We start from the raw sequence: 27,530 nt of genomic DNA, 5'->3' as shown, positions 1-27,530 counted from the left end.
TGAGCAGTTACCCACAGACCCAGATGAAGCCCAATGCACATGACCCATGTGGCAGAAGTTGTACAAAGTGCACCATCGATATACACCAACTCATTGGCAATAATAGACTGAAAAGGTGAAGAGGCACCAACAGCGGATGAAGTGGCCAGCTGACTGCAGCAATACGAAGAAAGTCTCTCTTCCTCCCTTGTCTTAGCTGTGGAGAAATTGTCCTGGAAGGTCCAGCGACTCAAAGACAGTATGTCCTACTCCCCACCTGCATGGACCAGTATCTAAGCTATTAGGAGTAAGTGTTTCTTTGCTGAAGAGCAAGGATATAGAAGGTATACACCATGGGGCACCCTGTGGTTTTACCTGCATGACCACAGAGAGGACAGTGGGATGGAAAACCTATCTCAATCCTGGAGGCGCTAGTGCATGAGTTGAAAGGAAAAACAACCACAAAAGGAGATTCTTCTATGAAAAATGCTGCTCCAGTTTACAGCGGGCAGTTCCCCAGACAGAGTAGAAGGCCTGATCTTGCTTCTGATACTCTTGAAGGGACCTCTAAGTCATTATTACAGGAAGTGAGTAACGAATACTATGACCAGGATTAGAGGAGCCCTGCCTCCAGCCAGATGGAGTAAAGGGACAACTGGGTTTATTGGACTGTGTGGATTTGATGGCCTGCTGTCCTGGGTTCAGCTGGGATAGGGTTAATTTTCACAAGAAGCTGGTTGGGCTGACCCAAACCAGCCAATCAAATGGGATATTCCATGCCATGTGATGTCATGCTCAGTATTTATATGGGGAGCTGGCTGAAGCATGGGATTTTGCTTCTCAGGAGCAAGCTAAGCATTGGGCGATGAGAACATTGCACTCTGTATATTCTTTTAATCAGTACTGTTGTTGCTATTTTCTTCTCCCTTTGCCATTCTGTTAAACTGTCTTTATCCCAATCCACGAGTTTTGCCTTTTCCTTCTGATTCTCCTCCCCCTCCCACCGGGAAGGGGGGAGGAGTGAGACAGCAACTGCGTGGTTCTTTGTTGCCAAATGAGGCTAAACCATAACACCTCACACATCAGAGCCACAATAATATAAGGCTCTAGTGGGCACCGGTGTACAGTGTACCTTAATGCCATCAAGCAGTAAAGGGGCAGAACCCATTTGTATTTCTGGAGTGACAGGGGGATCCCAAGAACTGTCTGTGTTGGAGGCTGAAGTGAGCCTCACTGGGAATGAGTGGCAAAAACACCCCATTGTGACTGGCCCAGAGGCCCCATGCATCCTTGGAACAGACTACCTCAGGAGAGGGAACTTCAAGGACCCAAAAGGGTACTGGTGGGCCTTTGGTATAGCTGCCTTGGAAATGGAGGAAATTACACAGCTGCCTGCTTTGCCCAGTCTCTTGGAGGACCCTTCTGTTGTGGGGTTGCTGAGGGTCAAAAACAACAGGTGCCAGTCGCTACCACAACAGCGCACCGGCAGCAATATCGCACCAACCAAGACACCCTGATCCCCATCCATAAGGTATTTGTCAAATAGAGAGCCAAGGAGTGATAAGCAAGACTTGCTCACCCTTTAACAGTCCCATATGGCCAATGCTAAAGTCTAATGGAAAGTGGAGACTAACAGTAAAATATTGCGGCCTGAATGAAGTCACGCTGCCACTGAGTGCTGCCCTGCCAGACATGCTAGAACTTCAATATGAACTGGAGTTGAAGGCAGCCACAACTGACATTGCTAATGCTTTAGCAATTTAGTGTGAGAGGGAGATCAACTGGTGGGGCAGCACCCTGCCCTCCCTGAGGCAGAGGCAGCTCCACGAAAAGCAAAGGACCCCCTACCCTCTGCCACCGAGCAGAAAGAGAGGACCGAAGAGATGGGGGGGCAATGGAAACGGGTCCCTGCTCGGGGGGGCAAGCGAATCCCCTCCCGGCCTCCCTCACCTGCCCAGTTGCCCTTAAGCAACAGGTATGGGGCTCTGGAATGTGAGGGACCGGCCGCAGAGGATGTGGGTGAAGGTGAAGCTCCATCCAGGGGGTTGCCCAGGACGAGTCAGTCAGCCCCACATATCACGACTGCCTCAGCTAAGAAAAAAAGGAGGGTCATTGCCATAGGCGATTCCGTTCTGAGGGGAACAGAGGGCCCGATCTGCCGACCGGACCCACCCCACAGGGAAGTCTGCTGCCTCCCTGGGGCCCGGGTTAGGGATGTTGCTAAGAAGCTCCCTGGTCTGGTGCGGCCTTCTGATTATTACCCCCTCTTGGTAATGCAGGTTGGGGGGACGAGATCCCAGAGAGAAGTCCCAAGGCCATCAAAAGGGACTTCAGGGCACTGGGGAGACTGGTTGAGAAAGAAATCTAGCAAAGGAGGCAGGAGATCTGCATGGTTAAACAAGGAGCTTCTAGCGGAGATCAGGTGGAAGAGAAAGGTCCATGGAATGTGGAAAGAGGGGCAGGCCACTTGGGAAGAGTACAGAAACGTGGTGAGAGCATGCAGGGATGCGACGAGGAAGGCCAAGGCTCACCTGGAATTGAAGCTGGCAAGGGAAGTCAAAAACAACAAGAAGGGCTTCTTCAACTACATCAGCAGCAAAAGGAAGGCTAGGGACAATGTGGGGCCGCTGCTGAATGAGGCGGTTGTCCTGGTGACGGAGGATGCGGAAAAGGCAGAGCTACTGAATGCCTTCTTTGCTTCAGTCTTCAGTGCCAAGGCAGGCCCTCAGGAATCCCAGGCCCCGGAGGTAAGAGAAGAAGCCTACAAAGAGGACGACCTTCCCTTGGTCGAGGAGGACTGTGTGAGGGATCGCTTAAGTGATCTGGATGTCCACAAATCCATGGGCCCTGATGGAATGCACCCACGAGTGCTGAGGGAGCTGGCGGATGTCATTGCTGAGCCGCTCTCCATCATCTTTGAGAGGTCCTGGAGGACAGGAGAGGTGCCCGAGGACTGGAGAAAGGCCAATGTCACTCCAATCTTCAAAAAGGGCAAGAAGGAGGACCCAGGGAACTACAGGCCGGTCAGCCTCACCTCCATCCCGGGAAAGGGGATGGAGCAGCTTATCCTGGAGGCCATCATCAAGCAAGTGGAAGAAAAGAAGGTTATCAGGAGTAGTCAACATGGATTCACCAAGGGGAAATCATGCCTGACCAATCTGATAGCTTTCTACGATGACATGACTGGCTGGGTAGATGAAGGGAGAGCCGTGGATGTTGTCTACCTTGACTTCAGCAAGGCTTTCAACACAGTCTCCCATGATATCCTCCTAGGGCAGCTGAGGAAGTGTGGGCTGGATGAGTGGTCGGTGAAGTGGATAGAGAACTGGCTGAATGGCAGAACTCAGAGGGTTGTCATCAGCGGCGCTGAGTCTAGTTGGAGGCTGGTAACAAGTGGTGTCCCCCAGGGGTCAGTACTGGGCCCAGCCTTGTTCAACTTCTTCATCAACGACCTGGATGAAGAGTTAGAATGTACCCTCAGCAAGTTTGCTGATGACACCAAGCTGGGAGGTGTGGTAGATACACCAGAAGGCTGTGCTGCCATTCAGCATGACCTGGATAGGCTGGAAAGCTGGGCAGAGAGGAACCTGATGAGGTTCAACAAAGCCAAATGCAGGGTCCTGCACCTGGGGAGGAACAACCTCATGCACCAGTACAGGCTTGGGGTGGACCTGCTGGAGAGCAGCTCTGCGGAGAGGGACCTGGGCGTCCTGGTGGACGACAGGTTAACCATGAGCCAGCAGTGTGCCCTGGCTGCCAAGAAAGCCAATGGGATCCTGGGGTGCATCGAGTGTGCCCAGCAGGACGAGGGAGGTTCTCCTTCCCCTCTACACTGCCCTAGTGAGGCCTCATCTAGAGTACTGTGTCCAGTTCTGGGCTCCCCAGTTCAAGAAAGATGAAGAGCTACTGGAGAGAGTCCAGCGCAGGGCTACAAGGATGGTGAGGGGACTGGAGCATCTCTCCTACGAGGAGAGGCTGAGGGAGCTGGGCTTGTTCAGCCTGAAGAAGAGAAGGCTGAGAGGGGACCTTATAAATGCTTATAAATATCTGAAGGGTGGGTGTCAGGAGGATGGGGCCAAGCTCTTTTCAGTGGTGCCCAGTGACAGGACAAGGGGCAATGGGCACAAACTGAGGCACAGGAAGTTCCGTCTGAACATGAGGAAGAACTTCTTCCCTCTGAGGGTGACGGAGCACTGGAACAGGCTGCCCAATGAGGTTGTGGATTCTCCTTCTCTGGAGATATTCAAAACCCGCCTGGACAAGGTCCTGTGCAGCTTGCTGTAGGTGACCCTGCTTCGGCAGGAGGGTTGGACTAGATGACCCACAGAGGTCCCTTCCAACCCCTACTATTCTGTGATTCTGTGATTCTGTGATTGAGGGGTCAGGGGGCGCAGGTGGTGTTTTCCTCCATCCCATCAGTGGCAGGGAACAGCACTGAAAGGGGTAGGAAAACTCACCTGGTTAACAGGTGGCTCAGGGACTGGTGCCATCAGTCAAATTTTGGCTTCTTTGATCATGGGGAGGTGTACACAGCACCGGGCCTGCTGGCAACAGACGGAGTCCAGCTGTCGCAAAGAGGAATAAGGATTCTTGGCCACGAGCTGGCGGGGCTCATTGAGAGGGCTTTAAACTAGGTTCGAAGGGGGAAGGGGACATCGCCCTGCTCACTAGGGATGAGCCCAGGCTTGGCGTGCCAGGGTCAGGGGTGAGATTGACAGCCCAGCTCAAGTGCATCTACACCAATGCATGTAGTATGGGCAATAAACAGGAGGAGCTGGAAGCCATTATACAGCAGGACGGCTACGACTTGGTCGCCATCACAGAAACGTGGTGGGACAACTCGCATGACTGGCATGCTGTCATGGATGGCTACATACATTTTAGGAAAGACAGGCCAACAAGGAGAGGTGGTGGAGTTGCTCTGTATGTGAGGGAGTAACTGGAATGCATTGAGCTTGGCCTGGGGGCAGATGAGGAACAAGTTGAGAGCTTACGGGTTAGAATTAAGGGACAAGCTCATACGGGTGACATTACAGTGGGTGTGTACTACAGGCCACCTGACCAGGAGGAAGAGGTTGATGAGGCCTTCTACAGGCAGCTGCAAGCAGCCTCACAGTCACAGGCCCTGGTTCTCATGGGGGACTTCAACCACCCTGACATCAGCTGGGAAGACCATACAGCTAGGCAGGCGCAATCCAGGAGGTTCCTACAGAGCATCGATGATAACTTTCTGATGCAAGTGGTGGAGGATTCAACAAGGAAAGGCGCTCTGCTGGACCTTGTATTAACAAACAAGGAGGGACTGCTTGATGATGTGAAGGATGGAGGTAGCCTTGGCTGCAGTGACCATGAAATGGTGAACTTCAGGATGCTGCATGGAGGAAGCAGGGCGATAAGCAGGATCAAAACTTTGGACCTCAGGAGGGCTGACTTTGGCCTCTTCAAGGAGCTACTGGGAGGAATCCCATGGGACACGGCTCTCGAAGGCAGGGGGGTCCAAGATTGCTGGTTGCTCTTTAAATGTCACTTCCTCCATGCTCAGGAGCGGTGCATCCCCCTGAGAAAGAAATCGAGCAAAGGAGGCAGGAGATCTGCATGGTTAAACAAGGAGCTTCTAGCGGAGATCAGGTGGAAGAGAAAGGTCCATGGACTGTGGAAAGAGGGGCAGGCCACTTGGGAAGAGTACAGAAACGTGGTGAGAGCATGCAGGGATGCGACGAGGAAGGCCAAGGCCCACCTGGAATTGAAGCTGGCAAGGGATGTCAAAAACAACAAGGGCTTCTTCAACTACATCAGCAGCAAAAGGAAGGCTAGGGACAATGTGGGGCCGCTGCTGAATGAGGCGGTTGTCCTGGTGACGGAGGATGCGGAAAAGGCAGAGCTACTGAATGCCGCCTTTGCTTCAGTCTTCAGTGCCAAGGCAGGCCCTCAGGAATCCCAGGCCCCGGAGGTAAGAGAAGAAGCCCACAGAGAGGATGACTTTCCCTTGGTCGAGGAGGACTGTGTGAGGGATCGCTTAAGCGATCTGGACGTCCACAAATCCATGGGCCCCGATGGAATGCACCCATGAGTGCTGAGGGAGCTGGCGGATGTCATTGCTGAGCCGCTCTCCATCATCTTTGAGAGGTCCTGGAAAACAGGAGAGGTGCCCGAGGACTGGAGAAAGGCCAATGTCACTCCAGTCTTCAAAAAGGGCAAGAAGGAGGACCCAGGGAACTACAGGACGGTCAGCCTCACCTCCATCCCGGGAAAGGGGATGGAGCAGCTTATCCTGGAGGCCATCATCAAGCAAGTGGAGGAAAAGAAGGTTATCAGGAGTAGTCAACATGGATTCACCAAGGGGAAATCATGCCTGACCAATCTAATAACTTTCTACGATGGCATGACTGGCTGGGTAGATGAAGGGAGAGCTGTGGATGTTATCTACCTAGACTTCAGCAAGGCTTTCGACACAGTCTCCCATGATATCCTCCTAGGGCAGCTGAGGAAGTGTGGGCTGGATGAGTGGTCGGTGAGGAGGATTGAGAACTAGCTGAATGGCCGAACTCAGAGGGTTGTCATCAGCAGCACTGAGTCTAGTTGGAGGCCGGTAACTAGTGGTGTCCCCCAGGGGTCAGTACTGGGCCCAGTCTTGTTTAATTTCTTCATCAACGACCTGGATGAAGAGTTAGAATGTACCCTCAGCAAGTTTGCTGATGACACCAAACTGGGAGGAGTGGTGGATACACCAGCAGGCTGTGCTGCCATTCAGCAGTATTAAAATTGTCTGTTACATTTATTTCATAATCCTAGATTTTCTTCGCTTTACATTCTATAAATAAGTCCAGGCAGTGCACACAATACAGACACGTCTGTTGGCTAAACCAAAATGTGTACAACAGCAGTCCTCCCTACTGCCGTCATAAAGCACTTATTTGTGCAGCTTCTCTATTAAGCCACTGATGTTCATAAGCCTGCAAGAACTAAAACATCTCAGAATTCTAAGCCCTTTGCCAAACATGGCTGAAACAGGTTCAAAAAAGCTTTTGCATGCCAGAACAAGGTGAATTTATGGGACACGAACTGACAAATCATAACAGTATTGTTTCCCCAGGAAACTAGGTTGGAAATGGCATTTTAGGAAGTCACATATATCCTGATTTTCCCATCAAGCGTTGTCAGTGTACATTTGAATTTACTTTTTACCTAAAGCTACAATGACATATAAATGGCTAACTATGTTCTTTCAGATTTTAAGTCGAAATGCTCCTGAATTACACCAGCGAAACTTCTGTTGCCTTGAAGAAAGAATCAAGAAAATGTACTAGCATACCAGGTGGCAGAAATGATCTAGCAAATACAGTATTGTTAACATACATGCTGATTACACACAAAACAGAAGAGCACCACTTTCTCCTCTACAGCTCAATAATTTTGCAGAGCTGTCAAAGTAAAAAGAAACATTTTGCTTTTTTTATGCAAATAAATTACTTATTACTTTGATATTTTTATGCAGTCATTTCTCAGAGAACAAACTTTTTTTGAAAGAGTAATCATTTTCACACTTTGCAATAAAGAGTAAATCCCTTTACTCACACTTCTCAATTGCTCAAATGTTAATTTAAACATACAATTTATTTTAAGATTTATTTTTCCGTCTTAAGTTATTGAAACTTATTTAAAAACTCAACTTTTGATTGTTTTTCTTCATTAAAGTACAGGATAATAATAATAATGTAACAAACAACTAAAATCATCTTACATTCAACATACTCTATTATAAAGCAAAGTGGTAATTTAAAAATACATTACTATTTAAGCACAAACAATATTGTACTAAGAACTGATAAACAGGTTTGCAGGCAAGCAAAACAAACCAAATACCTTTAGCCTCCAATTATCTCCTACTCCTGTTTTGATTCTGTTTAACCAGTTTTCATCAAAGTAAGTTGGATCTCTGAAAATACATAAAAAGTTAGAACATTTGTTAAGAACACACATTTGAAGTACTGATACCTTAGTGACTCAACATCTGTTTTAGGCAGATTTAAGTGACTACCTATATAGATATGGTCAGCATACAAAAGTTCAGAATCATGCTATTATTCATTTATCTAAGTATTTACACCTTGCTCATATCCCAGCTTTATCCGCATGCTATGGGTAGTTAATACTTTTGAGGAAACTGCAACACTTGGAAAGCATCTTGCAAACTTCTTCCATGTCTCAAAGCTGAAAGTGTTCCTTTCTTAATGTTACATTGGCTAATGCTGGGGCTTAAACTCTCAGGGGAAACTACCATGTTTGCAACACTTGAAAACATTAGTAAAATTAAGGTGTTTTTTCCACACATCAAGAATTACCATTGCTAGATGGTGGCTGCAACACTCAAACAGGAAAGCTTGAGAGTGAACAAAATATTCTGCCTTCATACACTCAAAAATGTTAAAAGCAGCACTGGAATTAACTATTTGCTACTGAGAACATATTTATCTGTTACACTTTTCATTAAACATGACAGTTTTTCCAAATATTTATTCATGGCAATTCTTCACAAAAAGATTTGCCATTACCTTTCTTTAAAGGATTTTCCATCTTCTGCACTCTGATGAAGCAATCAAGATAGACACAGAAAAAGAGAGCACTTATTGCTTGTATATCATGCTGCTATTTCTATAAACCCCCTTCCTCTCTTGCACATCTTCCGTGAGCTACTTATGACAACTAACACTACCTCCCTCTTTCCCCCCAGTTCAGAGACAAGATTATCTAAAAGGGTAACATTTCCTAATGCTAACTGAAATAATATTTTCCATTCTACAACACAGATTTAGGAGTGTTATGATCAGAACTAAATACAGATAAGGCATTAAAAATAAGTGGCATTAAAGCAATATGCCAACATAAGGAGAGTCATATTTCAGATGAAAAACAGTCACTACAGTCCAATAAAGAATGGCATTTTTTGAAAGGGTAAGGCTCTTGAGAGTCAATGTAGTAGTCACTCTCCAAACTTAAGTTTCACAAAAAGTAATCCTAATTTCTGGACTTAAACTACCACATGTTGCTGCCAAACACTATTAAATTTACTGCTGTATTCTCCAGAGAGACGCCAAGTGGACATAATTATCTGTGCTTCACTGGCAAAGACAACCAAGAGGACTTTCTTAGCGGCCTCATCTTAGCCTTAAAGGCCATGGTAGGTCACAAACATTTTCAGCTCCTTCAATGCTGCAATGCCACGGTTATGTCAATTCTTGGCCTTATATTTTCATTTAAAAAAAAAACTAGTCTGAAAAGCAAGATGGAAAACAATATGGAAATGCCCACAAGGAGACGTTTACTTGGAAGAACTGGATGGCTAACACTGCATATGCAACATTCAACAAGGAAGGCATCAGTTGAGGAAAAAATGTGAAATTTAGAGTTCAGGACCAATTCAGTTCACCCTTGGAGTCCTATATTTCAACAGTGATTAAAAAGCTTTTCTTAGCTACAATAACAATGACTGATACAGAGATCATCAGTCTACCTTCACTTCCTTCTTGACAGAAGTCATGGATTGCCTACACTTTTATTTAGCTCTCTGGACATTCATTTTTGAAAGGCTCTTTGAAATGCAATTAAGTTAAATGCAAGTGTCCCATCTGGTCTTCATGAATGACAGAAAGTAATTCACACATAACAGTAGTCAGAAAAGTGTCAATAACAATTCTCTTTACAGCACCTCAATGCCAGATTAAATAATAGCTAGAAACATCTAGAGAAATAAGATGCCAGCAAATCTCTGAAAGAGAACTGTAAGAGGGTAATCAACAAGCAAGTCTAAAACAATCATACTTTCTTCCACTGTTGGGAAGTCACCTCAGTATTGTTCCTAATGCAACTGTCAAAATTTCTGTTCTGTTCTCAAAAGTTCTAAAGTTCAGATCATGAGAATTAACATCAACAATGCTTTTTCTTTATAATCAAACCAAAAGACCAAATCAATGATCAAAAACTTAGTATAGAAGCATTAAAAAATGGTGTATTGGGCATAATTGGTAGGGTTTGGGTAGCAGGGGACTGCAGGGGCGCTCTGAGTGGGAAGAAGCCATGAACTGTCCTGTGCCAATCACAGCTAGTTCCAGCCAGCTCTGAAACGGATGTGAACAACGTACTTTGTGCCAAAACTTCAACCAGTCAGAGGAGCACAAGGCACCTCTGCTCAAACATATTTAAGAAAGAGCAGCAGCTACTAGAGACAGGAGATTCCATGTGAGGATGCACTAAAGGAGACACAAAATGAAAGATGTAGATGTGAGGAGACACAGGAGGACACACATAAGGGGACATGCGAGGAGAAATGTGTAGAGATGTATTTGAAGAAATGAAATAGAGGAGACACATGGAAGGAGACATTGTTGGGGACATGGCTGGAGATGCACTCTTGGAAGGAGGTACTCCATGCCGAAGGAGATACTTCTGAGAAGATTGCAGCCCATGGATAAGTCACACCGGAGCAGGGACACCCCAAAATGGACTATGGCCTGTAGAATACTCACTCTGGAGCAAAGGAAATGAGTAAGTAAGAAGAAATGAGCAGCAAAAACAAACCAGTATACACCGACCTCAACTTCCTGTGCTGCCTGTTGCCTCGTCAAAGGGATTAGGAGGGACTGAGCGTAATACATGGCAAAAAAGGGGCGTTACCCAACCACCACCCCCCAAACATACTCCTCCACTGGGGATATGAGTCCTGCTTTTATATTCTGCATATATTAACACACACAAACTAGGCTACACTGTATAACACTTATTCATTAATTGAGTGGGGCAAGATAAGTAGATGACACAAATGAAAATATATGCCATCTTGTGTATCTACCAAGTCCAGTGGAGCTGATAAAGTACCCAAAGATATCTAGATACTAAATGGTCTCCAGAGATGGAAGAAAGGAGAAAAGTTAGTACTCTACTGCATAACAGAGAATTATTCTTTTCCACTGATACCAATAGATGGCTAAGAAATACTGACATCGATGAATAACATTACAGTAAAGAAAAAAAACCCACACCACACCATGAAGAGAAAGAGTCTCCTTCTCTGGAGATATTCAAAACCTTCCTGGACATGGTCCTGTGCAACCTGCTCTAGCTGGAGCTGCTTTAGCAGGGGGGTTGGACTAGATGATCTCCGGTGGTCCCTTCCAACCCCTACCATTCTGCGATTCTGTGAGTCTGTGATAACTTATCCAGGTAATAATTTATGGCATTTCTACCTGCTAGAAGCATCACAAGCTGCACGTTGTTAGCCAGACAGCCCACTCACATCCAATCTATAAACATTTTGCTTTGTCTCCAATCTGTACTCTCTAAAGTATTGCATTCCTTAGAAGAATCAACAGTTTTGATGGCATACAGGCATATTAATTGTACTGCATTTCTTCCCTGTTTTAATCGGAGGGAATGATAGCCTTCACATTTGAAGGCTCAAGGGAAGTTCACATCATCAGGAATAAAAAAATATTTCAGCTCCAAAATGAAGGCTGATATTTTCAGATAAAATAAACTTATCATTAGAGAATCCAATTCATTAGTACTTTAACCTGAATTTCAAAGATGATGATTTTAAGATAAAAAGAAAATGTGTCCTTCAGAATTTTTATTTAGTGACACCTGTATCTGTAGGTAAAAATGCTCTTGCTTGCTTGCATCATGTTTATACCATATTTTATCACGTTCTACAATGGTGAAAAGCTTTTGAAGGTGTCCATAACCTTTTCCACAGTCTCTTTCAGTAGCTTTATTACAGAGAAGTTCTGCTACATGGTTTCATACAGATGGTCCTCATAGACTTGGAATAACATCTTATTCTAGAAAAAAAAAAAAAGCAAAACCAACATACTTTCAAGATCAAAGGAGCTCCTGATCCTTCCTAGCCAGTTAACACAAAAGGATGGCTGTTCTATCACGTGATGAGCAAGTGATTTTCTTCCACTTCTTTTTTCATTGTCAACAAATATTATGGTTCTTTCTCTGAACTAAGAATCCCTCTGAAACTGCCCCTCACCATAAACTACTGTCCTAGTTTTGTCTCTGTTTCTACAATTACCTGCCTCAATAAGCACCCTTTCCATGACGGTGGAAGTAAAGAAATGGAAAGAATAGGAAGTTTAGACTTCTCAACTGACAATTTTCTTATAATACTAGCCATGTTCTACAGCAATATGCCCAGATCACTGGATCAGTGCAGGAAATTTAACAAGCCCAACATCCTCAGACTTCTATCCAATGCTTTGCCTGATTCACGTTTGTTAATAACTAAATTTATCCCTTGTTTTGAATTTTCACTGGAGAGATTAATCTGCTTTTCTGACTTTTATAAAAATGGATTCATTATTGTAGTAGGCTGACCCCAGCCAGCGAAGCACCCACACAGCCACTTGCTCACTCCCCCCTCTCCCAGCAGGACAGGACAGGGGAGGTTAAAGGAAGAACAAAAATGAGAAAACTCATGGGTGAAGATAATAACAATATAATAAGAGAGGATGAGGAAAAAAAAAAGAAAATAAATAACAATGCAAAAGGAGTCACCTGCCACCTCCTGACACCCTGCCCCTTGACCCATATTGGCAGCATAGACAGACTGCTTACCCCCTGCCCCCAGATATGCTGCCTTTTGACCAACATCGTCAGCGTAAGACAGGATGCCGCCTACATTCTATGTAAAGCATGATTATCTGAAATCACACTGCCATTGGTGGAGCCAAGGGGCAGCATGACACTTACCCACATTCAAAAGGCATTTGAATGATTAGCTGTTGCCGCCAGATGACCCGGACAGCAAGTGTCCCTGTCAGTCCACCGGAGCCATGGCATCACTTATGATCCTATGTTTGCTATCAGTGATTGAGTGAGTCACCGTATGGGCACGTTGTTGTTCCTCTTTCTTACTGCCTCAATAAAACTTAATTTTATTATGTGTTGTAAGACTCCATTACTGTTCGGACCACACCTCCCACAAACAGACCGATGCCCAGCCAGTCTCTGAGCAACAGCTACTTTGGAAAGACCAACCCCCTCTTTTTTATTGCTGAGCATAACATTATATGACATGGAATATCTCTTTGGTTGATTCAGGTCAGCTGTCCCAGCTGTGTCCCCTCCCCACCTCTTGCCCACCCCCAGCCTACTTGCTGGGCTGGGGCAGAGTGGGAAAAAAGAAAAGCTTTGACACTGCAAACACTGTTCAGCAATATCCAAAACATTGGTGTGCTATCAACACTGGTTTAGTCACAAATCTAATCTCCATATGGGCTGCTATGAAGAAAGTTAACTCCATCCCAGCCAGACCCAGTACAATTATTATAAAATTCCTGATGCACTGAAAAGTCATCAGAAATCTCTTCCCCTCCCCAGTGCAATTAATGTTATCAGCCTCAATGAACACACATTGGTGGAGGACCTTAAATTGGAGGCAGCTGTACTGAGTGATGTACTCCAGTGTCCATTCTAAATTTGTCTTTAAGATGCACTTGCTGAAGGGTTGGAAGAGTGAGGTGAAAAAACTCTCAGTTCTTCATTTAAGATGACACCTGTAAGTCACAGACTACACACCTACGATCCAGGCTCTGTTCCCTTATTTATAGCAATCTATTGCTTTTAGGCCTAATTTATTCTTCACTATTAAACTTTAATGCATGACTTCTGAATAACTTCTAGCACCCACCTGCCTTGCTGTTATGCATTTCTACTTAAGTGTGAACTTTCTTCTACTTAGTGCTCCTTCTTGGGACAGAGGGAAACAGTGCTGCTGATACAGAAGAAAAGACTGACTCCTCTGTTCTATTCTAACTCCTTTTATTTGTCTGAACACTCCCACCTTAATTAAATAAGTATCCTTTCTGTAGTATCTGCTTGAATTGAAGCAGCAAAATAGAGAACTTGACTAGTTTCAAATTTGTTTTTCAAATTGTTAACAGCAATGAATGCTTTCTCTTTGTATTCTCTACAATGGCTTTGTCTATTGGCCCCCTATCAGTTTTTTAAACCAACTATTTAGACCAAACATAGTGACCACATCTATGTGCCCACCTTTCACATTCAGAGGCACAGTTGCCTATTATGTTTGCTACCCTTGATAGCTACATCAAGGATCCACTGGAGGTATCCACTACTACTACTACAGAAAGAGAAGCAATCATATTTTTCCTTAGAAATCATGCATACCTTATCATTGTTTTAGAACTCTAAGATCAACTCATTGCTGCAGCTCCTTTGCTCCAAAGCTTTTCTCAATAGAAAAACAGTCCAGGTTATTTTTAAATCCATGTATAAGAATTAATATCTTCATTACACAGGCATGCAAAGTGGCAAATCTGAATTAGAGTTGACATGAGTTAAGATTGCCAAAGAGTAATTTTGTTAGGCTCGAATTATGAGACAGAAGACTTGCAATTGCTTAGCTGATCTTTACTTAAACGTCTCTGGATACGCTAAGAAAGTCAAGCTAACATTCAATATCAATGTGACAATTGCTAAGGGAAAAATAAAATCCAAGTGCTGCTACAGAAACACAATATTCACATGGTACATACTTTTTAAGAAATCACTTCAAATCACAGTTGAAAACAATATCTCAGAGTAGATTTTCTTGCTTACTGGGGGGGGGGGCACAGCATCCCAAGTCACCAGTAATAGGTTAAAAGTTAAAAATACTATCAGTAAAATTATTGAGGTCTGTCATTCAGGTTTTATTTTGGTATACAATCAAGGCATAGTACTTTTTTTAGTTGTCAATTCTAACCAGTCCTTGAACTACTCAATTTTTAAAAGCTAACAAAAGAACAATGAAACTATGACACTTATCAATTGCTGACATGTCATGAAGTAAATGGAAATTGCACTCTATGAGGAAAACTGCACAAGTTGACGACTGATGAACATTCAAACACAATCATGTTTTTCTCTACCATGTGCTCCAACAAAGAATTTACAGACAATTTTGATAAAAATCTTGACTTCTTACAGAATTTACTAAGCTTGCTTACCATCTATGTGATAAACTTCTCTTCTACTTTAGCAGGCAAGACAGGAAGAATTTTACAATATTGAAGAAACAGCATGCAATTTCTTATTAGACTTCTAACACTGATAGCCACATTTCAGAAAACTTAAGAATATGCTATTTTAAATGTTGGATTATAACTACCATTTCTATCTTTTGTCTTCTTTTATGTCAACACAAAATACTTAAAAGATTTTTCACTTATTCTAAAGCAGCCAGGACTGCTGACATTATTTGCAATTGCAAAGATTCCCTTAAAGCAAAGTATACAGAAGACAGCATTTATTGTTTTTATAAATAATTAATGCTTCACTTTCTTCACAGAAGTGAGAAATCTCCAGATGACTATATTTGTTCTTTCAGTAAAATAACTGTTTCTTCAGAACTTCCATTGAAAAACCCATCTTTTTTCCACTACTAAGCTATTGGACTTATTTGGGTTTCCCACAACAGATATGTTTCTCTCTTACCTGAACCTTCTTCTAATGAAAGGTTAAAAAAACACCTCTCTGAAAACAGATAGTTCTAGATATATATTAACTACTGATTAACTACTATATTAACTATAATATATCAACTACTATGCTTATCTATAGTTCCCCAGAAGCCAAAACTCTCTGCATGATGTCAAGGTTAGACAGTTAATACACTTGAACATAAGCATTTCAAAATATTTCATTCTCAAATTCAGGTAGTATACAGAAACATCCTAGACTATATACTGGAATGCTGTTTTTTATCAAAATTTATTATTATCCAGCATAATAGTGATTTTCCCTTTCCTTTAAGAATGTAATGCCCTTGCATACCACTAAAATTACATTATCAAAACAAAGCCATTCAGCTTATAGAATCATAGAATAGTTAAGAATGGAAGAGGCCCCTCAAAATCACACTCAAACCAGGGGCAGCTATAGCAAGGGAAGCTCTCTAGGCAACCAGTTCCAATGTTCAAATCACCCTCACAGTAAAAGGGTATTTTCTAATCTTTAGATGGAATTTCCTGTATTCCAATTTCTGTATTTCAATTTTTTGGCCAATGCTTCCTCTCCTGTCAGTGGGCATCACCGAGAAGAGTCTGGCGCTCTCTTCTTCACTCCATCTTGTCTGTGTCTGGAAATGGTTTCCATGATTAGCTGCTCCAGCACCTCCCCAGGGATTGAGGTGAGGCTGATTGGCCTGTAGTTCCCTGGGTCTCCCTTCTTGAAGGCATGGGTGACATTTCCTTTCCTCCAGTCCTCAGGAACTTCTCCCAATCACCATGACCTTTCAAAGACCAATCGAGAGTGGCCTCGCAATGACATTGGCCATCTCTATTAGCACTCATGGGTGCATCCCTTCAGGTCCCATGGAATTGTGTGCGTTCAACTTGTTAAAATGTTCTCTAACCTAATCCTCTTCCACTGAGGACAAGTCTTCTTTGCTCCAGACTTTCGCTCTGGTTTCAGTAGCCGTGATTCCTGAAGCCTGGCCTTGCCAGGAAAGACTGAGGTGAAGGCGGCATTGAGTACCTCGGCCTTTTCCATGCCATTTGTCATTAAGTCCCCTGCCCCATTCAGCAGTGGGCCCATGTTTTCCCTAGACTCCCTTTTGCTGTTCACGTACTTACAGAATCCTTTCTTGTTATCCTTCATGTGCCTTGCCAGATTCAACTCCAGGTGGGCTTTGGCTTTCCTAACCCCATCCCTGAACACTCAAACATTGACTCTGTGTTCCTCCTGGGTCTCTTTTCCCTGCTACCACTTCTTATGCTTGAGTTTAATCAGGAGCTCCTTGTTCATCCATGCAGGCCTCCTGCCAACTTGCCTCGATTTCCTGCTTGTTGGGATAGACCATTCTTGAGCTTAGAGGAGGCGATTCTTGAAAAAAAATCAATGAGCTCTCCTAGACCCCTCTTCTCTCCAGGGTCTTATTCCACGGAATTCTTCCAAGCAGATCCCTGAAGAGGTCAAAATCTGCTCTCCCGAAGTCCAGAGCTGTGATCCTGCTTTTTGCCTTGCTCCCTTCTCACGGAAGTTTTATTGTTTAATCCAGATTGCCCATGCTGCCCTGCTAATACAACTAAGACATGACCTGGAAAGACTAATTCCAGTTTCAGTTATTTTTGATGCCTGTTCAGTATTTTCACTCCCCTCTAACACTGTAATCGATGGCCTTGCTGGACTTGTCAAATGCAAGACAAAAGACAAACGGACTGAGGTTGTCAAGAGCCGAAGAGATAACAAAGGAAGTAAATAACTGCTGCTTATCTTATCAGACAAAAGTAAGGGGGAATAGCCCATCGCTGTAAACTCAGTGATCTGTGGGGCGCAGAGGCTGCGCAGCCAGAGATTGCTTCAGAGATTGCTTTGGATAAAGCACAGGTGGCCCCCGAATACACATACCAAGATGCCCGCTCCGAAGGCGTGTCACACTGCTGAGTCCCGCTTCTGACGACACGACATTCCACGCCAAGAGCCAATCGATACACAATAACTGACTTAGTCCCACCTCGCAAAAAGATTTCCAAACATATAAAAATGGGCACTTGAAAACTCTCTTTGGGAGGAGGAGCCAAGCGAGAACTTCACCTGACGGACGGGTTGACGGGCCTGAACCTCTCTTCCCCCCCAAGAAGGGATGCCTTTTTGGTAAGAGTCACGCCTCTGACTTTGTCAGACGTACCCCAGGGAACACATTGTTAACTAAAGCGCTAAACTATTACTTTGAGCTCAACTTTTGTAGACAGTGAATTTATCAACGGCAATTCCGAATCTGTGATACCTGTCGCTTGAATAAATTACCTATTGTTTCAACTTTGTGAAACTGTTTCAGTGAAAGTCCTTGGAAGGGCTCTGGCAGGCTAGTTGAATATCAGACTCCCGTTACCCCCCCCATTAACGCGACAAACACTCATAAAAGTGATAGCAAAAGCGTAAGCAGTAACACAGACAGTTTTAACAGCTTCATCTTTTCCATCTACTGCAATTCTAACACGTGATACAGTGTACTATAACTTCAAATACTGTCCCAAGCTAATAACTTACCTTGCACTGGCTTCAAATGTTTAAGATGAAATTTAGGTTTGTGAACATATAAGCTCAGCTTTAACCCAATTTACATTTCAATAATATTAGCACTAGATAAACACCTTGTCCAAGTACTATTTTTCTTTAGTCTTCTATTAACTGCTGTTAAAATAACTATATCGAAGTTGGAGAAAAAAGTAGTACCCGTACTCCAGATTAAAAGCACTGGCTAAACATAGTTTAGTTGAGTACTTACTGAATACTGGCCAAATTTAAAATAAGAAAATATACTCAAATTCAGACAAATGTACAAGTGATAAACTTGCACACCAAAAATCACGAAACAAATTTGTTCTTACATCTTTTGGAGCACCTGAGCCATCACGACCCCATTCGTTAAGTCTTCCACAGTCTGGCATGGTGTTTCAATGTTAAATGTCTGGATCTGAAGAAGGGAAAAAAAAAGAAGTGATTTTCTTCTTTTACTTCTGAAAATCTTTTGATGCTTATTTTATTTGCTGTTGTTACTTAGAATAAAAACGTACACATTTATTGTATGAGTAGAGAGGTAGAAAGTTTTAGATTGAATGGCAATCAGTAAAACAAACTGGAGACTTTGCTTAATAGCTTTATTTTTGCAACCAAAAACATTGCAAACTTAACTACACTCAACTACAGCATATTTCTAAGAAAGGGATTTCTGAAAGCATTTTTTAACACACTGAAAAACGTTGAAAGTCAGTGAGACTTGTGTTCTCCCATTTAAGCATTCTGAAAATCCCACTTCCTCAACATAATGTACATAAGAGAACTGGTTAAAAACAAAACAAACAAACAAACAAAACAACACAACACTGATCATTCAGAGCTCCTACATGTTCCAGAGAGACGTACTCCAAACATCACTCCTCTATAATATGAGATGGAAAAGAGCATAATTCTTTGAGTACTAGCAGGTCTTTACGCTGCTAGTCTTCCAAATATTTTTAAGCACTCAGTTATTATAGTAACAGACATTAAGGGCTGTATACAGAAGAGTTTATGATCTGTAGATAGAGGTTAAGATACAAGATGCAAGTGTTATACTAAGGAATAAAAAGGGGAACCAAAATGTGAAATGATAATTGAAATTAATAAAGCCCTACCCCTATTATGGTTAAAAGTTTAAATTTAACTACACTAGGTTTAGAGAAACTAAGAAACAGGATTTTGAATAATGTGTTATTGTTTCATAAGAAGGATGTACCTGTTCAAAGTACAACCAGAGAGTGATGAATCATAAGAATAGCTCACGAGTTATGAAAAGCTGCTGAGATTGCCAAAAGAAACAGGTAACTCGGGGAAAGGTAATTCCGGCAGGGGAGATCGCGACCACCAACTCACGGACCACCTACCCCACTTATACCCCAGACTGAAAAGATGAAGAAACTGAGCATATGTACTAATTTACATGCTGGATGAAGAGACTTTAACCAATCATTTAACAGAATAGCAATGTGTATGTATTAGGAAGTTGAATATGGTAATGCTTTGTATATAAATAAGTGTTGATTTGGAAGCCTGGTGTGCTGTCTTGGGACAGACACCCATATTTGTGCAAATATACAATAAAATACCTCTGATCTGTGTGTATATTGGCGTACTGCACACCGAGTAAACGAACCCTGATTTTTGGGACAACACAAGCATTGCTAATTCAGAAGGATGGAAAGGGAATGTCAAGGATCATATAAATATGATGATCTGGGGCCTGATGGGATGCACCCACGAGCGCCGAGGGAGCTGGCAGATGTAATTGCAAGGCCGCTCTCAAAAATCTTTGATCATGGTGACTAGGAGAGGTGCCTGAGGACTGGAGGAAAGCAAATGTCACTCCTATCTTCAAGAAGGGCAGGAAGGAGGACCCCGGGAACTACGGGCTGGTCAGTCACACCTCCATCCCTGGGAAGGTGACAGAGCAGCTAAACCATTTCCAGGCACATTAAGGACATAAAAATCATCAAGAGTAGTCAGCATGGCTTCAGGGTATTTATATAACAAAACACCAATAGAGCAATTCTGATGATAAAATGAAAACAGAGTGTACAATAGGTAATATTTGAATAGCCTGAGCCTAAACCAACAATTCTTTCTGAGCTTTCATCTACTTAATCACACTTTGAAATAATTTGTCCAAATTACTTTTCTTATTCGATTTTAAAAAAGATCATTGACAATATTGTCAATTACAAATATACTACAACTTTGTTTATGCACATTTGTAACCAAGGTGATGAAATCAGTTGACCATAAACATGAACAATGCTGCTATGTTCCTGGCACATCCCAACCCACCTGGACATTAGGTCTGGGAACAGAGGGTCTAGTCTTTAGGTAACCACTAATGCTAACAATAGTAGGTAACTGTGTTTCTGTCAAGAGAAATGCTGGAGTGTGTTTCTGTGAACCAGACTGAAGAAACTGACCAGGATTGCCAAGCTTGCGAGTCTAATAGGTAAACGGTAATTCTGGCAGGGGGAGATCGCGACCACTGACTCACTGGCCTCCTACTCAAGTAATACCACCTACTCAAAAAGAAACAATGGAAGAGGGTAACTGAGGCTGCGCAATAATTTACATAGGAAGTGACAAAAGTTTACACCAACCGCCAAAGAGAATAATATTGAATATGCATTAATAAAATAAATATGTATATTTTTGATCTATATAAACTGCATGGAAAACGTATGAGGTACGCACGTTCGGTGGAATTATCCCCCGTACATCCAGTGCTGCAATAAAGAATGCCTGCCTTTTAACACTACAGTGGTGTTACGAGGTTTTATTCCCGGATTTTCAGTGACACCTGCAAGTACAATTTTTGTGTGTATGGAAGGGGGGTCAGCACGAACAAGTGTTGGATCTTGCTTTCCATAGGCAACTATTATTGCTAACCAATATCTGGGTGTTGTTATCTAATATCTGTAGGTCAAATCTTGGTCCAGTCATGTAGCTCGAGTTGTCGTAATCGCAGTATCCTCCATCGTGTCTTCTCCAAAACTCGGGCCAAGCATTATTGTCACAATTCCAATGAGTAGATCCTACCCCGTATAAAGGGAGTCTCATGTCACCTTTTGGTAAGGCAGTACAAATCCAACAATCCTTAGCTCCCGTGGCGTTCACTATCATCTGAATTGCATTGTAGTAGAAGCTCTCACTCCAAGTGTTCACTAATAAGCCTAGGTTGAACAAAGTTACTGCTGCAATCAGTAGTTTCAAAGCACCAGTCTTTTCAACCATCCATCCTGGTTTAGGAGCCTTCTTCACTCGAGAATGATGGATCCAGACCAGTTGTTCTCAAATCTTGATTGCGGTGAAAGTGGTCAGCAATACCTGGTAAGGTCCATTCCACTCCTCTCTCAGTGGATCACCTGACAAATTCTCTTAACATAAACCCCATCTCCAGGGCTAAATGGATGGATCGAGCGATCTAACCCTTTAGCCCTGGTACCCAAAACATTTTTATTACTCTTTTCTAATTGTTTTCCTAAGGATATAATTCTGTAGATACCGATTTCCCAACTGGTTCAAAACTTCCCCTTGAAATTTAGCCTGATGTGGTCTCTCATATAGTATCTCAAAAGGGCTCAAATTTTCTTTGGTCCTAGGCTTTACACGTATCCGAAGTAGTGCAATAGGCAATGCTTGGTACCAATATAGATTCGCTTCCTGACATATTTTTGCTATCTGTTGTTTTATCATGTGGTTCCTCTTTTCTGCTTGCCCACTGGCTTATGGTCTGTAGGGCATATGTAACTGCCAATTGATTCCTAACAGTTTTCTGACCTGTTGCACTACTTCTGCACAAAAACGTGTCCCCCTATCTGAGGAGATAATTGTTGGTACCCCAAACCGAGGTATTATTTCATTTAATAATACCTTAGTTACTTCCCTTGCTTTATTTGTTCTACAAGGGAATGCTTCTGGCTAACCTGAAAAGGCATCCGTAAGTACTAATAAGTACCTGTACCCTCCTTTTCTTTGAAGTTCAGAGAAATCAGTTTGCCAGTGGTCTCCCGGTATACTTCCCTTCCCAGTACTTCCTAAATGTACCTGGTTACCTGTATTGGGGTTATTTTTTAAACATTTCGCATTGTTGAGTTACTTGTTGGACTGTAGTATACAAAATTTTTCCCTATTAATTTCTCATTTAAAAATTTATACAGGAAGTCCACTCCCCAAATGTATCCTATTGCGTTCTTCATTAGCCACCCCCCATATCTTTTTAACAGGGATTATAATTCTGCCATCACTTAAGTGGGCCCATCCCTGGGACGGAACTTGTCCTCCTAATCCCTCTATTAATTCTTCATCAGCTTTAGAATACTCAATAATTTTTGGTCATTCAGGTTTCTATTTCTGTTATCTGGAATTAAGGCTAAAATCTCTTGCATTCTCTCTGCTGCCTGTTTAGCTTCAGAGTCAGCCAAACTGTTACCTCTTTCCTGGTCAGTGTCACCCTTCAGGTGTCCTCGGCAGTGCATGATGGCAACTTTTGTTGGTAGTTGAATGGCTTCTAACAGGCTAAGGATTTCCTCAGCATAATTAAGCTGCTTCCCTTGTGCAGTTAGTAGTCCTCACTCCTTCCAAATTGCCCCATGAGCGTGGACAACTCCAAAGGCATATTTGGAATCTGTTCATATTTTTATTCTTTTTCCTTTTGTTAACTCCAGAGGCCTAGTTAGGGCAATAATTTCAGCCTTTTGAGCTGATGTTCCAGCAGGTAGTGATTGAGACTCAACTACTTCATCTGTTGTTGTCACTGTGTACCCAGCCTTTCGAATACCTTATCAGACAAAGCTTCTTCTGTCTGTGAACCAGGAGTCCTGGGCATCTTCCAGGGGTTCCTCTTTCAAATCTGGTCTGCTGGAGTGACCCGCTGAGAAAAGAACCTGGGTTCATAATATTAGTTACTACAATATTAATATCATCTGATTCAATCAGAATGGCCTGGTATTGTAGGAATCGGGATGGGGAAAGCCGGTGGTTCCCTTTTTGTTCTAGTACAGCTGATACCGTGTGTGAGACCAGTACTGTGATCTTTTGGCCCAAGGTGAGTTTTCGGGCTTCCTGAATAGTCAAGACTACCGCCGCCACAGCTCGCAGACATCGTGGCCATCCTTTGCTTACTCCATCCTGCTGCTTAGCAAAATAGGCCACAGATCTTTTGCAGGGTCCCAGCCATTGAGCTGGAATCCCCAGAGCTCATAAGAAAACAGCCAGAAGGGTTTAGTAACATCAGGCAGGCCCAGAGCCGGGGCCTTCATCAGTTCTTTCTTAAGTGTCTGAAATGCATTTTGAGCTTCTTTGGACCAGATCAATCAGGTGGGGTTGTTTTTCAGAAGTTCACATAAGGGTCTCACTATTATTCTGTATTTATTGATAACTATAAATGTAACAAATGTAACATGTAGGGGATGTTATCACTTCAGGTGGTCAGAATCATTGCACAACCAAAACAAGTCTTGGTTCTTTGTGAATAACTGGGACAGAAGGGTTGCAAGATAAGGGACTCCCAAATAATCCCTCTAGGCAGCTGGGCCTTGGGAGAGCAGGTATACAGACTACAGAGATAAGGAGGCTGCAGGATAATCTGAAGATCCCACCATCACCGAGAGACCCCAAACAAACATGGGCGACGGACATTACCATATACTAATGAGTTCTCGGTAAAACTATGATAAGCATTTCTTGCAAATGTAATAAATGTGTATGTTAACATAGCATAAATACCTAGTAAGTGTGTCCTTTCGGTGCACACATTTGGAGGAGAGATCCCCCGTGTGCCGGGCACCCTAATAAAGAATACCTGCTTAATAGTCTGCCGACTATTGAGTCTTCAGTTGTGGATTTTCACAGCATCATTTCTGGCGACCCAGATGGGACCCACTCTGCTCGGCTGCAGGACCCGCTGGGAACAGGACTCCCTAGGGTACCCCCGGGATTTCCCGGAGGGACTCCTCACCTCACTCGGATCACTGTGGGAGCAGACAAGGACCATCTAAAGAGTAGAGGTATTCTTTAAGTTTTTTCTTCCTTTCTTTCTCTGTTTTGGAATCGGAGACCGGTCATTTGGGGAGTTCTCATAAGTCATAGGAGACGTCCTACGCTGAGCGCTGTACACCAGGCTACTAGTGCCTGAGTGTATACGTCTTGATACGTTGGTGTGGGCATGGGTTGTGCTTTGCACTTCTGTAATAACGTGCTTTTGATAGTTGTGCATTGGTACAAGCATGGGTTAAGCTTTATACTTCTGTAATAACGTACTTCTGGTATTGGTACGTTTAGGAAACCCACTTAAGTTGTACTTCTGGCGAAACGGATTTGTTGGTATTGAACTTGGATATCAGACATCTCGGATACTGGCTTGTTAACATACCCATCAGGCATCGTAAACCCAGCAATTGAATGTGAATGCGTGTGAATGTGAGTTAACTGGTGAATGAACCAGTGACTGAAAAAGGCTGAACGGTTGTAAACCGGGGTGAGGAAAAAAAAAGCAAAAAAAAAGCAAAAAAAACCCCACCCAACCTTGCACCGTGAACCTTTTACAGTATGTAGATGATTTATTAATAGCAACTGAAACAAAACCTGACTGTATGCAGTGGACTATCAGTTTGTTAAACTTTTTGACACTAAATGGGTATCAAGTCTCTCAACAGAAAGCTCAGATGGTGCGCCAGCGGGTAACCTACCTTGGATGCGAGATGTCTGGACAAAGAGAACCAGGAACAGAACGGAATGAAGCCATCTGCAGGACTCCCCTCCCTCAGACGGTAAAAGGGCTCAGGACCTTTCTGGGACTGACAGGTTGGTGCCGGTTATGGATTTATAATTACGGAATAATAGTGAGACCCTTACGTGAACTTCTGAAAAACAACCCCACCCAATTGATCTGGTCCAAAGAAGCTCAAAATGCATTTCAGACACTTAAGAAAGAACTGATGAAGGCCCCGGCTCTGGGCCTGCCTGATGTTACTAAACCCTTCTGGTTGTTTTCTCATGAGCTCTGGGGATCCTAGCCCAATGGCTGGGACCCTACAAAAGAGCTGTGGCCTATTTTGCTAAGCAGCAGGATGGAGTAAGCAAAGGATGGCCACGATGTCTGCGAGCTGTGGCGGCGGTAGTCTTGACTATTCAGGAAGCCCGAAAACTCACCTTGGGCCAAAAGATCACAGTACTGGTCTCACACACAGTATCAGCTATACTGGAACAAAAAGGGAACCACTGGCTTTCCCCATCCCGATTCCTACAATACCAGGCCATTCTGATTGAATCAGATAATATTAATATTGTAGTAACTAATATTACAAAGCCAGGTTCTTTTCTCAGCGGGTCAATCTCTGAACCATCGGTACATGATTGCTTAGAAACCATAGAGACTGTGTACTCCAGCAGACCAGATTTGAAAGAGGAACCCCTGGAAGATGCCCAGGACTCCTGGTTCACGGATGGAAGCAGCATTGTCGGACAAGGTATTCGAAAGGCCAGAGAATTTTTTAAGTGATCCACTGGGAGAGAAGTGGAATGGACCTTACCAGGTATTGCTGACCACTTTCATCTCAATCAAGATTCGAGAACAACCGGCCTGGATCCATTATTCTCAAGTGAAGAAGGCTCCTAAACCAGGATGGATGGTTGAAAAGGCTGGTGGTTTGAAACTACTGATTGCGGCGGTAACTTTGTTCAACGTAGGCTTATTAGTGAACACTTGGAGTGAGAGCTTCTACTACAATGCAATTCAGATGATAGGGAACGCCACGGGAGCTAAGGATTGTTGGATTTGTACTGCCTTATCAAAAGGTGACATGAGACTCCCTTTATACGGGGTAGGATCTACTCACTGGAATTGTGACAATAATGCTTGGCCCGAGTTTTGGAGAAGACACGATGGAGGATACTGCGATCATGACAACTCGAGCTACATGACTGGACCAAGATTTGACCTACAGATATTAGATAACAACACCCAGATATTAGATTCAGTTGAGACACACAGTGATTGGAAAAGGAACAGGACTAGGCACCAAATAGAAACCGGAAAATACTTCTCAGACCCTTGGCATGAAAGACTGAAGAAATTTGAAAATAATACCTACAGAATACAATAGTGAGGATTCATAGCTTTCTAGCTACAAATCCTCAAAAGAAAAGGAGGGATTGATACTTGTGAAAGTAACAAATGTAACATGTAGGGGATGTTATCACTTCAGGTGGTCAGAATCATTGCACAACCAAAACAAGTCTTGGTTCTTTGTGAATAACTGGGACAGAAGGGTTGCAAGATAAGGGACTCCCAAATAATCCCTCTAGGCAGCTGGGCCTTGGGAGAGCAGGTATACAGACTACAGAGATAAGGAGGCTGCAGGATAATCTGAAGATCCCACCATCACCGAGAGACCCCAAACAAACATGGGCGACGGACATTACCATATACTAATGAGTTCTCGGTAAAACTATGATAAGCATTTCTTGCAAATGTAATAAATGTGTATGTTAACATAGCATAAATACCTAGTAAGTGTGTCCTTTCGGTGCACACATTTGGAGGAGAGGTCCCCCGTGTGCCGGGCACCCTAATAAAGAATACCTGCTTAATAGCTTTCCGACTATTGAGTCTTCAATTCCAGCTTTTCACGGCATCATTATAAATCCATGACCTGCACCAACCTGTCATTCCCAGAAAGGTCCTGAGCCCTTTTACCGTCTGAGGGAGGGGAGTCCTGCAGATGGCTTCTTTCCTTTCTGTTCCTAGTTTTCTTTGTCCAGACATCTCGCATCCAAGGTAGGTTACCCGTTGGCGCACCATCTGAGCTTTCTGTTGAGAGACTTGATACCCATTTAGTCCCAAAAACTTTAACAAACTGATAGTCCACTGCATACAGTCAGGTTTTGTTTCAGTTGCTATTAATAAATCATCTACATACTATAAAAGGGTTCCATCTCTGGAGGGAGGGTTCCATGCTTCAAGTTCTCATGCTAGTTGATTTCCAAAGATCGTTGGGCTGTTCTTAAAACCTTGGGGTAACACTGTCCAGGCAAGCTGGGTTTTTCTACCCGTGGTAGTATTTTCCCACTCAAATGCAAATAAACTCAGACTTTCTTTGGCTAAAGGCAGACAGAAGAATGCATCCTTTAAATCCAATACTGTAAACCATACTTGCTACCACAAGGTGTATGTCCCTAACAATCTTGTTCACTTAAATCCTGTACTGTCCGATAAGTTCTACCTGGTTTGGTTTTTTTTTTTTTTACTGGTAACACAGGAGTATTGTATTCTGACTCACACTCCACTAGTAGTCCATACTGTAAAATGTTACCTTGTTTCCCCTCTTTTTCATTTCATTTTTCTGTTGCTTAACTTCTAAGAACTCTTTTGCTCTTTTTTTTTCCTTTTTTTTTCTCTTCATTTAGAGCAGCAGCTAGCAAAGCAGCTTGTAACTTGATACCTTTCTGTTCTAATCACTTTACACAAC

At 43.2% G+C, this 27,530-nt stretch overlaps 1 protein-coding gene across 1 annotated transcript in view; it reads right to left on the bottom strand.

The window, feature by feature from the left end:
• LOC142365523 (protein Hook homolog 3-like) overlaps positions 1-27,530 on the bottom strand; it is a 96,328-nt gene that overhangs the window by 60,278 nt on the left and 8,520 nt on the right. Inside the window, exons 2-3 of the mRNA XM_075446336.1 lie at positions 18,375-18,460; positions 7,843-7,915 (exon numbers count right to left, since the gene is read on the bottom strand). Of these exons, the coding sequence (XP_075302451.1) occupies positions 7,843-7,915; positions 18,375-18,460 (159 nt within the window). The remainder of the gene's footprint in view (positions 1-7,842; positions 7,916-18,374; positions 18,461-27,530) is intronic.

The sequence above is a fragment of the Opisthocomus hoazin genome, chromosome W, assembly GCF_030867145.1.
Source record: "Opisthocomus hoazin isolate bOpiHoa1 chromosome W, bOpiHoa1.hap1, whole genome shotgun sequence".
Classification (NCBI taxonomy): Eukaryota; Metazoa; Chordata; class Aves; order Opisthocomiformes; family Opisthocomidae; genus Opisthocomus; species Opisthocomus hoazin.
The sequence above is the reverse complement of the archived record's forward strand: the minus strand, read 5'-3'. Positions and strand labels throughout refer to the sequence as shown.